The sequence below is a fragment of the Hylobates moloch genome, unplaced genomic scaffold, assembly GCF_009828535.3.
Source record: "Hylobates moloch isolate HMO894 unplaced genomic scaffold, HMol_V3 SCAFFOLD_2, whole genome shotgun sequence".
Taxonomy (NCBI): domain Eukaryota; kingdom Metazoa; phylum Chordata; class Mammalia; order Primates; family Hylobatidae; genus Hylobates; species Hylobates moloch.
In genome coordinates, this window is record NW_026652277.1 from 32,235,640 (window position 1) to 32,250,683 (window position 15,044).

The 15,044-nt window shown below is 36.6% G+C and overlaps 1 protein-coding gene across 2 annotated transcripts in view; it reads left to right on the forward strand.

The window, feature by feature from the left end:
- The window catches only part of EMCN (endomucin), a 128,841-nt gene that overhangs the window by 75,766 nt on the left and 38,031 nt on the right, over positions 1–15,044 (forward strand). For both annotated transcript variants that reach the window (XM_032178492.2, XM_032178573.2), the window contains one exon: positions 897–935. In XM_032178492.2, coding sequence (XP_032034383.1) covers positions 897–935 — 39 coding nt within the window. The remainder of the gene's footprint in view (positions 1–896; positions 936–15,044) is intronic.

Here is a 15,044-nt window from a genome sequence, read left to right on the forward strand (position 1 = left end):
GCGGTGGCTGCAGAACAGCGGATTTTCGTGAGACCACAAATTCAGCTGTCTGATAGTTCCTCTGGAAGTTTTGTCTCAGAGGTGTACCTGGCCGAGTGAGGTGTCAGTCTGTCCCTACTGGGGGTGGGGTGCCTCCCAGTTAGGCTGCTCAAGGGTGAGGGACCCACTTTAGGAGGCAGTCTGTCCGTTCTCAGATCTCCAGCTGCGTGCTGGGAGAACCACTACTCTCTTCAAAGCTGTCAGTCAGAACTTGATTATAATTCTTTCAAGTGACTTTACTTGCAGAAAGCTCTCCTGGACTATATCATAAAATAATTTCTTATTTTTTAAAAGTATCTGTCTGAATTTTGCTGCTTCTTCCCCAGGTCATGAGATGCACCATGTCTTAGTAGGATTACAACACATGGCTGCCACATTCATTAAGCACTTACTGAAGGATTTTTATTTTCTATGTTATCTCAGGATATTCAAAGTGTGAGGGTATACCAGATCCTATAAAGCAAGACTCAGCAAACTATGGCCCACGGGCAAAATCAAATACCCTGACTTTTTCAAAATAAAGTCTTACTGGCACACAGTTATTCCCATTCTTTCAATATTGTGTATGGCTGCTTTCTCTGTGTAAGGCAGAGTTGAATAGTTATTACAGAGATTTATGGCCCACAAAACCTAAAATATTTGGCCCTTAAAGGAAAAATTGGTTGAACCACTTTTTCTTAAAAACCTTCTCTGAAGTTTCTTGTAATCATGAAGAATCATGATTTTATGATTTGAAAACAGTGAATCAGAAATGAGCTAAAATTCCTACTCATTTACCACCTGAAACAATTGTGAGAATAGATCTGATATTCAACATTTAATTGTATTGATTTTTTTTTCTTTTTTTCCTTCTAAAGCTGAGACTCAGAGTTCAATTAAAACAACAGACATATCAGGTAAGCTCTTTTTTTTCTCTCTTTCTCTCTTAATATTTTCATGGGTAAAATCACAAGAATAAAACAAATTACACCAATCAGTTTGGTGGCAGGGAGAAATAGAACAAGGGAAAACATTACATCACAAATAAAATGTTTAGAAAAACTTGAGTTTAAAAAAATACAGACCAGGAGAACGTATAAGGACATGTCTGAGTGTTCTGTGACTAAGGTGAGTGGAGTCAGCTCTAGCGAATGTATAAAGCCTGTGAAATTGCCCTCTGTCCTCTGCCCCGAAACCCCACTGTTCTTGATTTCTGTTGTCAGCGGGACCTCTCCCAGAAGTACAAAATGTCTTCTCTTACTTTCTAACAAAATCTGGTCATAGTATCCAAAAAGATGACGTTAGAAACCACAGTTAACAATCTAAAATGCTATCATTCCAATTAGTGCTTGTTATTTGCCACCCTTAGTTTTAGACTGAATGTGTTTTGGATAATGGAGCAACAGGAATTGAAGATCGTTGGGCACGGGAAAATGGCAATGTTGAGTCTTCCTGTTTAGAATTCATAGTTATCTGAGGGATTTTTATCTTTCTACATCCTACCTGGTACTTATACAAATGACAAATCTCATAAGCTTTCAATGCTGGTCATCTTTGATATATATAAACTGAATGAAAACTAACACGGGAACAGAAAACCAAATTCCTCATGTTCTCACTTACAAGTGGGAGCTAGATGATGAGAATTCATGAGCACAAAGAAGGAACCAACAGAAACTGGGGTCTACCTGAGGGTGGAGGGTAGGAGGAGGGAGAGGAGCATTAAGAATAACTATTGGGTACTGGGCTTAATACCTGGGTGATAAAATAATTGGTACAACAACCCCCTAATGACACGAGTTTACGTATATAGCAAACCTGCACATGTATCCCTGAGACTAAAATTAAAGTTTAAAAATGAAAATAAATAAACTAAAAATGTGAAATAAACCTATAGGTTCATAAAACTTTTTAAAAATTAGAAAAATAAAAAAATTATGGGTGACACTAAAAATTATGTGTGCTCTATTTTCACAGCAAATATTCTAAGTAATCACCTTAGTCTAACTTCTACCTCTTGTGTTCAAGGAATTTGAATCAAATTATTATGCTTTTAACTTTTAATAATTATCTTCTTCTGTATCATATATCTCATTATTAAAGAAGTTATTTTTATATTATTAATTTCCTTTACTCCACTAATCACCATTTTTTAATTCATTAATCACCATATTTTTTATTATTTCCATCTTCATAGGCTAAAAATTGGCAGGCACTAGAGGAAAAAAAGCAAAGCAAAACAAATACAATGCATCCAGTTAGAGAAGACTGATGCAGTTCTGGGAAGAGATTTTTTTTCCCTCTGCTTCATAGATTGACTATCAAGGAGAAGTCAGAGATGAAGAATTGGGAAGCAGCCAAATTGTCAGTTCTCTTTAAGGAGGGACTGAAGGATCCTTCATTTTGTTTAAATAAATTTTATATACAAAATGCCAGCTATAAGTTTAATTGATTTTAGTGGAATAAAAGCTCATTTAGGCTCTTTTTATTTTTCGAGTTATGTAAACTAATTTTCCTAAGCCAAATAAGAGACAAACAATTTATTTGAATAGTGGATTAGAAAGAAAAGAGACTGGTCCTATAAGCCACTAGAAAATTGAGCCTCACTTTTTTACATTCAAACTTCAAATATGAATTGCAGCTAAAGAATAAATCAGGAATCACCATCCCCCAAAAGATGAATTAACAAATTTATTAACAGGGTATTCTTTATACATCAAAGATGTTAAAATACCAAATTTGTGAAATATTCATCCATGCGATTAAAGACAGGCATATTATTAAAAATAATTCATATTTCTGTTTTAGGTAGAAGTTGACACAAAATTATAGCCCATAGAATTACTAGTCCTGTTTCCTTTCTATAAATATAAGCAAATATGGATTCAGTCTTTGAATATATCACACACAGTTCTCACATTTGATATTTTCTTTAACATTATGCAGCTAGTTTTAATTTCCTTGAAAAGTTACATTTTTACAACGACTTCAAAAACTATTATTAAGAGTCCAGAAATTGATGATGATTTTATGTAGAACCTTTTTGGGGGATTAAAAATAAGTAAGGATTCTACATAAAATATAAATTATGACCAATTGTACATAGATATAATATTTTAACATTATAAAACAAAAATAGATCCATGTTGGTGACATCAGCAAGATGGCCAACTAAAAGCTTCTAGTGCTCTTCCCACTTCCCACAAAAAAACTAAAAATAATGAATAAGCAACTACATCTTGATCAAAATAACTAAAGGAAAGCTCTGGAGAACAGCAGCAGAAATCCTGTAGACCACTGAATCACAGGATGGCCACATAGGAAACAGGAGGAAACACCTTGCCTCTGCCATCCCATTTCCCTAGTTGGGATCAACTCAAAACCAGAAAAGACCCCTTTCTGCAGGAAAAAGGTAAGCAAGAGGACTCCAACAACCTCCATCATCTCCACGGATACACACAGTCTTTGCCCTAGAGACTTCTGCAGTCCTTATAGGGTTTGAGGCCAGCTGAGGGAGCTCCCCAGAGTCTACATACTGAGCTATCCCTAGAGAAGGAGCTGATGCTGTGCCCCTCCCTCCTCTCCTCGGCCCCTTCCTCTTGCCTCATGGCTCGTGCTGCTACTGCCCTGTACAATCTTGGGAACAAGTGCATCCTGCTCCAAGGGTGAGTATGCATTGCACCCCTCCATCCCTGATGTTTTGTTACCACTGCAACAAGCCACATAATAGCAAACCATCCGCCAGCCAAGCTGCTACTACTTCTTACCCGCTAAGGCCAAGTTCCATGGAGATACTCCACTCCCCAAATTCCAGTTACTGTGCACCCTCCTCTCAGGGCTGAACTGAAATGGCGCTCCAACCCTCAGGGACCTCAGGTCTTCTGCACACCAGAGCAGTCGTGCCCCTCAATGCCATAGAAGAGGCAGCATACCCCACCACCACCATCCGGGATCATGGACTTCTGGCACACTAGAGCAGTAAACTCCCAGCCCTGGCACCACAGATAAGACAGCACACTACCCACAGGCATTCAGAGCCTTTGTCACACAAGAATAATTGCACACCCCAGTGCCATAGCTGATGCAGTACCCCACCCCGCAGGGATCCAGAGGCTCCACTGACCCATATGGACATGATTTCTGGGGCCAGACAGATGTGGCACAACACATCCCAAAGAATTAAGGCCTGGCTTGAGCTGTGCCACCCTGCCCTCCAGGCTGAACAGCCACATGCCTGCCCACCCAAAATTGCACTACACCCCTGCAGTCTGACATGCTGCCTCTTGGGGGACTGGTGCTGTGCTGCACTCCTCCCACCAAGGTCCAAGCTACAGCAGTATCTTGCCATTTCTGCATCATTGCTGCTGCTGTACCTGGCCTCATAGAGCCTGGGGTAGTGATATGTCCCACCATCCCAGGGTCCAGAGTCACCACTACATAGTACCTCATCACCAAGTGTCTACATTTTTGCCGACCTCTGTTGACTCCTGGTCCCAAATTATAGCTATTCTCTGCTCCCTGGACCCAAGTTTCCAGAGAACTCCTTTTTCTACCAAGCTGTGCCAGTGGTGTCCCATGTCCACCAGTGTCACAACCTCAGCTATATTTCAGCACTCTGGGCCTAAGATGCTGAGGTACACCTCAGAGGAACAGACCCTGCCTTACTGGGGAAACTGTATTCATTTATATCTTGGAAAGTGAACCTGTGCCTCAAGTCCAAGGTGCTACAGTAGTCTCACAAGACCCTGAGCCCAAGAACTATATCCACAGCTACTCTGATCACCTATGCCCTGGCTCCCAGTGCTGCTATGGTTGCCTGTGGGCCATATCAGACCAAACACAAAAATAGTTTTCTTCAGCTAAGACTCCCCACTGTGGGAAAGACAAGAACAGGAGAATTGTTAAGCCTTTGCCCTAGCAACTTACAAACTAGGCCACTGAGGCACCTACATTCATTGCTGACATTGATCACAACTAAAGAAGCTGCACATGGATTACCCCACTGTGCCTACATGTAATCAGAGCCGCCCTGCCCAACTGGCAGCCTCAGACCCATATGCAACTGAAAGTCTGCTCCTACTAGAGTTTGAAAAGGGAAACTGCATCACTAAATGTGCAGACATCAATGCAGGGACACAAGGAACATGAAAGAGCAAGAAAGCATGGTACCACGAAGCAACCATAGTTCTCCAATAACTAGCCACAAAGAAGCAGAAATTACAAACTCCTTGAAAAGTGATTTAAAGTAATGAGCTGGGCTGGGTGTGGTGGCTAATGCCTGTGATCCCAACACTTTGGGAAGCTGAGACATGCAGATCACTTGAAGTCAGGAGTTCAAAATCAGCCTGGCCAACATGGCAAAACCCCGTCTCTACTAAAAATACAAAAATTAGCCATGTGTGGTGGCACACAGCTGTAATCCCAGCTACTTGGGAGGCTGAGGCAGGAGAATCTCTTGAATCTGGGAGGTAGAGATTTCAGTGAGCCAAGATCGCACCACTGCACTCTAGCCTGGGTGACAGAGTGAGACTTTGTCTCAAAAAAATCATAAAAATGAAATAAAATAAAATAAAATAATGAACTGAAGGAAACTTGGAGATTCAAGAGAATACAAATAGACGGTTTAATACAATCAGGAAAACAATTCATTATATAATTAGGAAATTCAATGAAAAGAGCTATAAAAAGAACCAAACAGAGATCTTGAAGCTGAAGAATTCAATCAATGAAATAAAAAATATATTAGAGAACTTGAAGAGCAGACTAGATCAATCAGAAGACAAAATCTGTGAAGTTAAAGATAGGTCTTCTGAAATTACTCCATCAGAGAAAAAAGAATAAAAAATAGTGAAGACAGCCTACAAGACTTATGGAACACCATTAAGCAAGCAAATTCTGCAAAAGAAAAAGAGACAAAGAAAGAAACAGAAAGCTTATTTAATAAAATAGTTGCTGAAAATTTCCCACATCTTGAAAGAGATATAGACATTTTGATTCATAAAGCTCAAAGGCCCTCCAAAATATACAACCCAAAGAGATCCTCTCTAAGGCACGTTATAACCAGACTCTTAAAAGTCAAAGACAAAGAGAAATTTAAAAGCAACAAGAGAAAAGCATCAAATCACATGTAAAGGAATTGCCTTTAGGTTATCAGTGGATTTCTCAATAGAAACCTTACAGATCAAGAGAGATTGAATAACATATTTAAAGAGCTGAAAGAACAAAAGCATTGCTAGCCAAGTATACTATGTTCAACAAAGCTCTCCTTCAAAATGGAGAAATAAAATTGTTCCCAGACAAGAAAAGCTGAAGGAATTCATCACCACCAGACCTGCCTTACAAGAAATGCTTAAAGGAGTTCTTCAAATGGGAATCTTAAAAAATGACAATTACTATTATAAATACATATGACATATCTATAAAGTATAAACTCACTGATAGAGGTAAATACACAGTAAAATCAGGAACACTCTAATACTGTAATAGTGGTGTGTAAATCATGTGTATCTCTAGCATGAGGGTTAAGTGTCAAAATGGTCAAAAATAACTAAACCTATAACAAGTTGTTAATAAATATACAATATTAAAAGATGAAAATTGTGACATCAAAAACAAATTGTGAGAGGAAAGGTAAATATATAGAGTTTTCATATGCAACAGAATTTAAGTTATTATCTGCTTAAAATAGTTGATTATAAGATGTTTTATGGAAGATTCATGGTAACCACAACATAAGAAACTACAGCAGGTATATAAATGATAAAGAGAAAAGAATCAAGGATTAACACTACAGAAAATTACCAAATTACAAAGGTAGACAATGAGAGAGAAAGAAATGAAGCTACCAATAATCAGAAAACAAATAACAAAATGACAGCAATGAGTCCTTACCTATCAATAATGACCTTGGATACAAATAAATTAATTTCTTTAGTTAAAAGACATAGAATGGTTGAATGAATAAAAACAGGATCCAACTATATGCTGCCTACAAGACACCCAGTTAAGCTTTAAGGACACACAGGCTGAAAGTAAAGAAATGGAAGAAGATATTCCATACAAATAATAAAGAGAGCAGGAGTAGCTATACTTACACCTGATGAAATATAATTTGAGTCAAAAATTGTCATAAGAGACAAAGAATGTCATTATTTAATGATAAAGGGGTCACCATATCAACAGGACATTACAACTGTAAGTATATATACAACCAACATTGGAGCACCTAAATACATAAAGCAAATATTAATGGACATGAAGGGAGAAATAAAGAGCAATATTATAATATTGAGGGACTTTAATACCCCACTTTTTTTTTTTTTTTTGAGACAGAGTCTCGCTCTGTCACCCAGGCTGGAGTGCAGTGGCGTAGTCGCGGCTCACTGCAAGCTCTGCCTCACAGGTTCACACCATTCTCCTGCCTCAGCCTCCCAAGTAGCTGGGACTACAAGTGCCTACCACCATGCTCGGCTACTTTTTTTTTGTATTTTTAGTTGAGACGGGGTTTTACCATGTTAGCCAGGATGGTCTCGATCTCCTGACCTCATGATCCACCTGTCTTGGCCTCCCAAAGTGCTGGTATTACCCCACTTTTAACAACGGATAGATCATCCAGCAATCTCACTGCTAGATGTCAACCCAAAGGAAAAGAAGTCATCATATCAAAAATACATTTGTGCATGTATGTTTATAGCAACATGATTTACAACTGCAAAAATGTGGAACCAACCTAAGTACCCATTGATTAATGAGTGTATAAATAAAGTGTGATATATATATATATCTCACATATATATACCACATATATATCACATATATATATATCACATATATATATACACACACACCATGGAATACTTCTCAGCCATTAAAAGGAGTGAAATAATGTCTTTTGCAGATATTTGGATGGAGTTGGAGGCCATTATTTTAAGTGAAGTAACTCAGGAAGAGAAAACCAAACATTGTATATTCTCACAAGTGGGAGCTAAGCTATGAGTATGCAAAGGCATACAGAATGATATAATAAACTTTAGAGGCTCAGAAGAGGGAAGGGGGGAGTGAGGCTAAGAATACAAACTGCACCTTAGGTACAATATACACTACTCAGGTGACAGATGCACTAAAACCTCAGAATTCACCACTATATAATTCATCCATGTAACAAAAAAACCACTTGTACCCCAAAAGCTATTAAAATAAAAAAGAACATAAAATTAATAAAAAATAATTTAAAAACAGTAGATAGATCAACCAGACAGAAAATTAATAAATACTAGACTCGAATTGTGCTTTTCACCCATTAGACCTAACAGACATATACAGAGCTTTACTTTTTAACATCAGCATAATATATCACATTTTTCTTTAGTTCACATGGAATATTCCCTAGTATAGGCCATATGATAAGCCAGAAAACAAGACTTAATAAATTTTAAATTGAAATAATATCTGATATCATTTCAGACCATAATGCTATGAAACTAGAAATCAATAATAAGAGGAATCTTGGAAAATCCACAATTATATGATAATTAAGTAACGTGCTCCTGAACAACCAATGAGTCAAAGAAGAAATAAAAAGAGAAATTAAAAAATATCTTGAGACAAACAATAATCAAAGCACAACATGCCAAAACCTATGAAATGTAGCAAAAGCAGTTCAATGAGAAAAGTTTATAGCAATACATGCTGACATTAAAAACAAAAAGAATCTCAAATAAGTAATCTAACATTACACTTCAAGGAACTAACAAAAGAAGAATAAATTAAACTCAAAATTAGCAGAAGGAAGAAAATAATAAAAATAAAAACAGAAATAAATAGAGAACAGAAATCATAGGAAGAATCAATAAAATTAAGAGTTGGTGCTTTGAAAAAAATAAAAAAAAATGGATAAACCTTTAGTTGGTCTAAGTAAAAAAAAGGGAAGACTAATAAATAAAATCATAAATTATAGTGAAAAAAATGAAACACCTCAGAAATTAAAAGGATCATAAGAGACTACTACAAAAAAATATATGCCAATGACTGTATAATCTAAACAGATAAATTGCTTAAAAAACAGATAAAACAAAACAAAAAAACAAAAACGAACACCTACCAGGATCAATTCAAGAAGAAATAGAAAGCTTGAACAACAGAACAGTAACAAATAAAGAGATCGAAGAAGTAACAAAAAACTTCCCAACAAAGAAAAGCCCAGAAACAGATAGTTTTATAACAGCTGAATTCTACCAAACCTTCAGAGAATTAATACCGATACTTCTTAAACTCTTTTTTAAAAAATAGAGGTAGAATGAATAGTTCCAACCACATTTTATAAGGACCACATCACCTTGGTACCTAAGTCAGACAAAGATATTACAAGAAAAGAAAAATGCAGACCAATCTGCCTGACGAATGCAGATGCAAAAATCCTTAGTAAAATATTGAGGATTAAACTAAACCCAACAACATAACAAACTAAACCCAACAGCATACCAAAAGAATTATATATTGTGACCAAGTGGGATTTATTTCTGATATGCAAGGCTAGTTGAACATACACAAATCAATCAAAGTAATACATGACATTAACAGAATGAAAGATAAAAACCACACAATGATCTTGACACAGAAAAAGCATTTTTCAAAGTCCAACATCAATTCTTGATTAAAAAAAAAAACTCTCAACAGTTCAGGCATAAAAGGAATGTTTCTCAATATAATAAAAAACATTTATGAAAAACCCACAGCTACAATTATAATCAATGGGGAAAAGTTAAAGCTTTTCTACTCAGATGCAGTACTAGATAAGGATGCCCACTCTTGTCACTTCTGTTCAACATAGTACCAGATGTACTAGCAAGAGCAATCGTACAAGAAAAAGAAATAAAAGACATCAAAATCAAAAAGAAAAAAAAATCTCCACTTGCAGATGAAGTAATCTTATGCATAATAACTCCACAGAAAAAACTGTTAGAACTAATAAATGAATTCAGTAAAGTTGCAAAAGGAAAAATTAACATAGAAAAGTCAGTAGCATTTCATACACAAATAACAATCTAACTGAAAAAAACAATTTCATTTATGGTACCATAAAAAATTACTGATGCTTTCTGACTTACCATGGGGTTACATTCTGATAAACCCATCACACGTTGAAAATGTTGTATGTCAAAAATGCATTCAATACCCTGATAAACTCATATTAAAGTTGAAAAATTGTTGAGTCAAACCATCACAAGTCCAGATGCTCCTCAGCTTACACTGGGGTTATGTCTTAAACCCCATTGTAAAGTTAAAACTTGTAAGTTGAGGACCGTCTGTCGTTAGGAATAAATTTAACCGAGAAAGTGAAACATTTGTATACAGAAAAAGAGAAAACATTGATAAAAGAATTTGAAGGAGACAGAAATAAATGCAAAGATATCCTGTACTTATGAATCAGAAGAATTTATATTGTTCAAGTGTCAAAAAGCAATATATAGATTCAACACAATCCTTGTTAAAATCCCAAGGTCATTATTCACAGAAATAAAAAACATTCCAAAAATATGTATGAAAACATGGATGACCCCAAATAGCCAAAACAATTCTGAAAAAAAAAAAAGTTGGAGGCATCACACTTCCTGAGTTAAAATTATATTACATATCTATAATAAAACAATATGGTGCTGGTATAAAAACAGACACATAGACCAGTGAAACAGAATAAAGATCCCGGAAATAAATCCAAATGTGTACTGTCAACGAATTCTTTACAAAGGCACCAACAGCACACAATGGGTATATGATAGTCTTTTCACTAAATGGTGCTGCAAAAATTGGATTTCTACATGCAAAAGAATGAAATTGGACCCTTTCTTAAACGACGCACAAAAAATCAACTGAAAATGGATGAAAGACTGAAAGGTAAGACCAGAAACTATAAAACTCCTGGAAGACAACATAGGGGAAAATTTGCTGGGCATTGGCCTCAGAAATGATTTTTTTTTTTTTTGGATATCAGACCAAAAGCTCAGGCCACAAAATCAAAAATAAATAAATGGGACTACATCAAACTAAAAAGCTTCTGCACAGCAAAGGAAATAATCAGCAAAATAAAACAGCACACTACAAATTGGGGAAAAATATTTGCAAACCATATACCTGATAAGGGGTTAAGATGCAAATGTAGAAAAACAAATAGCATGATTGAAAAATGGGCAAAATACCCTGAATAGACATTTTGTGAAAGAAGACATGAAAATTGCCAACATGTGCATGAAAATGTAGTCAACATCATTACTCATCAGAGAAATATAAATCAAAACCACTATGTGATACTACCTCACACCCGTTAGGGTGGATATTATCAAAAAGTCAAAAGATAACAAATTTTGGCAAGGGTACGAAGACAAGGGAATTCTTTTTTTCCCCCAACTTTCATTTTAAGTTCCAGAGTATATGTGCAGGATGTGCAGATATGCAGGTTTGTTACATAGATAAATGTGTGCCATGATGGTTTGCTGCATAGATCATCCCATCACCTAGATATTAAGCCCAGCATCCATTCACTACTCCTAATGCTTTCTCTTCCCCCGCACACCTCTCCCACCACTGATAGGCCCCAGTGTGTGTTGTCCCCCACTCCATGTGTCCATGTGTTCTTATGGCTCAGCTCCGACTTATAAGTGAGAACACACAGTGTTTGGTTTTCTGTTTCTGCATTCATTTGCTGAGGATAATGGCTTCCAGCTCCATCCATGTCTGGGCAAAGGACATGATCTCATTACTTTTTATGGCTACACAGTATTCCATGGTATATATATACCAGATTTTCTTTATCCAGTCTGTCACTGATGGACGTTTGGGTTGATTCCATATCTTTGCTATTGTGAACAGTGCTGCAATGAACATATGCATGCATGTAACTTTATGATAGAATGATTTATATTCCTTTGGGTATATATCCAATAATGGGATTGCTGGGCCAAATGGTATTTCTGCCTCTAGGTCTTTGAGGAATTGCTACACTGTCTTCTACAATGGTTGAACTAATTTACAAGAATATAAAAGCATTCCTTTTTCTCTGCAATCTCACCAGCATTTGTTGTTTCTTAATTTTTTAACAATCATGATTCTGACTGGCATGAGATAGTATCTCATTGTAGTTTTGATTTGCATTTCTCTAATGATCAATGATGAGCTTTTTTTCATGTTTGTTGACTGCATGAATGTCTTCTTTTGAGAAGCATCTGTTCATGTCATTTGCCCACTTCTTAAAATGTTTTTTTTTTCTTGTTTATTTGTTTAAGTTCCTTGTAGGGTCTGGATATTACACTTTTGTCATATGGATAGATTGCAGAAATTTTTTCCTCTTCTGTACATTGTCTGTTCACTCTGATGATAATTCCTTTTGCTGTGCAGAAGTTCTTTAGTTTAATTAGACCCCATTTGTCAATTTTTGCTTTTGTTGCAATTGCTTTTGGCATGAAATCGTTGCCTGTGCCTATGTCCTGAATGGTATTGCCTAGATTTTATTCTAAGGTTTTTGTAGTTTTGAGTTTTACATTTATGTCTTTAATCCATCTTGAGTTAATTTTTGTATAAGGTATAAGGAAGGGGTCCAGTTTCAACTATCTGCCTATGTCTAGCCAGCTCTCCCAGCATCATTTACTACATAGAAAATCCTTTCCCCATTGCTTGTTTTTGTCAGGGTTGTTGAAGATCAGATGGTTTTAGGTGTGTGGTCTTATTTCTGAGTTCTCTATTCTGTTCCATTGGTCTATGTGCATGTTTTTGTACCAGTACCATGCTGTTTTTGTTACTGTAGCCTTGTAATATAGTTTGAAGTCAGGTAGGGTGATGCCTCCAGCTTTGTTCTTTTTTGCTGAGGATTGTCTTGGATATTCAGGCTCTTTTTAGTTCCATATGAATTTTTAAATAGTTTTTTTCCTAATTCTATGAAGAATGTCAATAGTAGTTTAATGGGAATAGCACTGAATCTATAAATTACTTGGGGCAGTACGGCCATTTTCACAATATTGATTCTTCCTATCCATGAGCATGGAATGTTTTTCCATTTGTTTGTGTCTTCTCTGATTTCCGTGAGCAGTGGTTTGTTGTTCTCCTCAAAAAGGTCCTTTGCTTCCCTTGTTAGTTTTATTCCTAGGTATTTTATTGTCTTTGTAGCAATTATGAATGTGAGTTTATTCATGATTTGGCTCTCTGCTTGCGTGCTGTTGGTGTATAGGAATGCTAGTGATTTTTTCACATTGATTTTATATCCCCAGACTTTGCTGAAGTTGCTTATCAGCTTAAGAAGCTTTTGCACTGAGACAATGGAGTTTTCTAGGTACAGGATCACGTCATCTGCCAACAAAGATAATATGACTTCCTCTCTTTCTATTTGAACATCTTTATTTCTTTCTCTTGCCTGATTGCCCTGGCCAGAACTTCCAATACTATGTTGAATAGGAGTGGTAAAAGAGGGGATCCTTGTCTTGTGCTGGTTTTCAAGGGGAATGCTTCCAGGTTTTGCCCATTCAGTATGATATTGGCTGTGGGTTTGTCATATATGGCTCTTATTATTTAGAGGTATGTTCCTTCAATACCCAATTTATTTAGAGTTTTTAACATAAAGGGATTTTGAATTTTATTGAAGGCCTTTTCTGCATCTATTGAGACAATCATGTGGTTTTTGGCTTTAGTTCTGTTTACGTGATGAATTACATTTATTGATTTGCTTTTGTTGAACCAACCTTGCATCCTGGTGATGAAGCCAACTTGATCATGGTGGATAAGCTTTTTGATGTGCTGCTGGATTTTGTTTGCCAGTATTTTATTGAGGATTTTTGCACTGATGTTCATCAGAGATATTGGCCTGAGGTTTTATATTTTTGTTGTATCTCTGCCAGGTTTTGGTATCAGGATGATGCTAGCCTCATAAAATGAGTTAGGGAGGAGTTCCTCCTTTTCAATTATTTAAAATAGTTTCAGTAGAAATGGTGCTAGCTCTTCTTTGTACCTCTGGTAGAATTCAACTGTAAATCCATCCAGTCCCAGGCTTCTTTTTTTTTTTTCTTTTTTTGCTTGGTAGGCTATTTATTACTGCCTCAACTTCAGAACTCATTTTTGGTCTATTCAGGGATTCAGTTTTTTCCTGGTTCAGTCTTTGGAGGGTGCATGAGTCCAGGAATTTATACATTTCTTCTAGCTTATGTGCACAGAGGTATTTATAGAAGTCTCTGATGGTTGTTTGTATTTCTGTGGGGTCAGTGGTGATATCCCCCTTATCATTTATCATTTCTGATTTTGTCTATTTGATTCTTCTTTCCTTGCTTCTTTATTAGTCTAGATAGTAGTCTATTTTATTAATTTTTTCAAAAAGCCAGCTCCTGGATTCATTGATTTATTGAAGGTTTTTTCGTGTCTCTATCTCCTTCAGTTCCACTGTGATCTTGGTTATTTCTTGTCTTCTGCCAGCTTTGGGATTTGTTTCTTTTTGGTTCTCTAGTTCTTTTAGTTGTGATGTTAGGTTGTTGATTCAAGATCTTTCCAGCTTTTATCAGCCAGGGGAACTCTTGTACACTGTTGATGGAAACACATACTGGTGCAGCCATTATAGAAAATAGTATGGAGATTTTGGCTGGGTGCAGTGGCTCACGCCTGTAATCCCAGCACTTTGGGAGGCTGGGGCAGGAGGATCACCTGAGGTCAGGAGTTTGAGACCAGCCTGGCCAACATGGTGAAACCCCGTCGCTACTAAAAATACAAAAATTAGCTAGGCATGGTGGCACTTGACTGTAATCCCAGCTACTGAAGAGGCTGAGGCAGGAGAATCATTTGAACCTGGAAGGTAGAGGTTGCAGTGGACCGAGATGGCACCACTGCACTCCAGCCTGGATGACAGAATGAGACTCTGTCAAAAAAAAAAAAAAAAAAAAAAGGAAAAAAAATAAAATAGTATGGAGATTTTGAAAGAAATTAAAAATAGAACTACCAAGTGATCCATCAATCCCTTTTTCTGGGCATATACCCAGAGGATGTGAAATTACCACCAC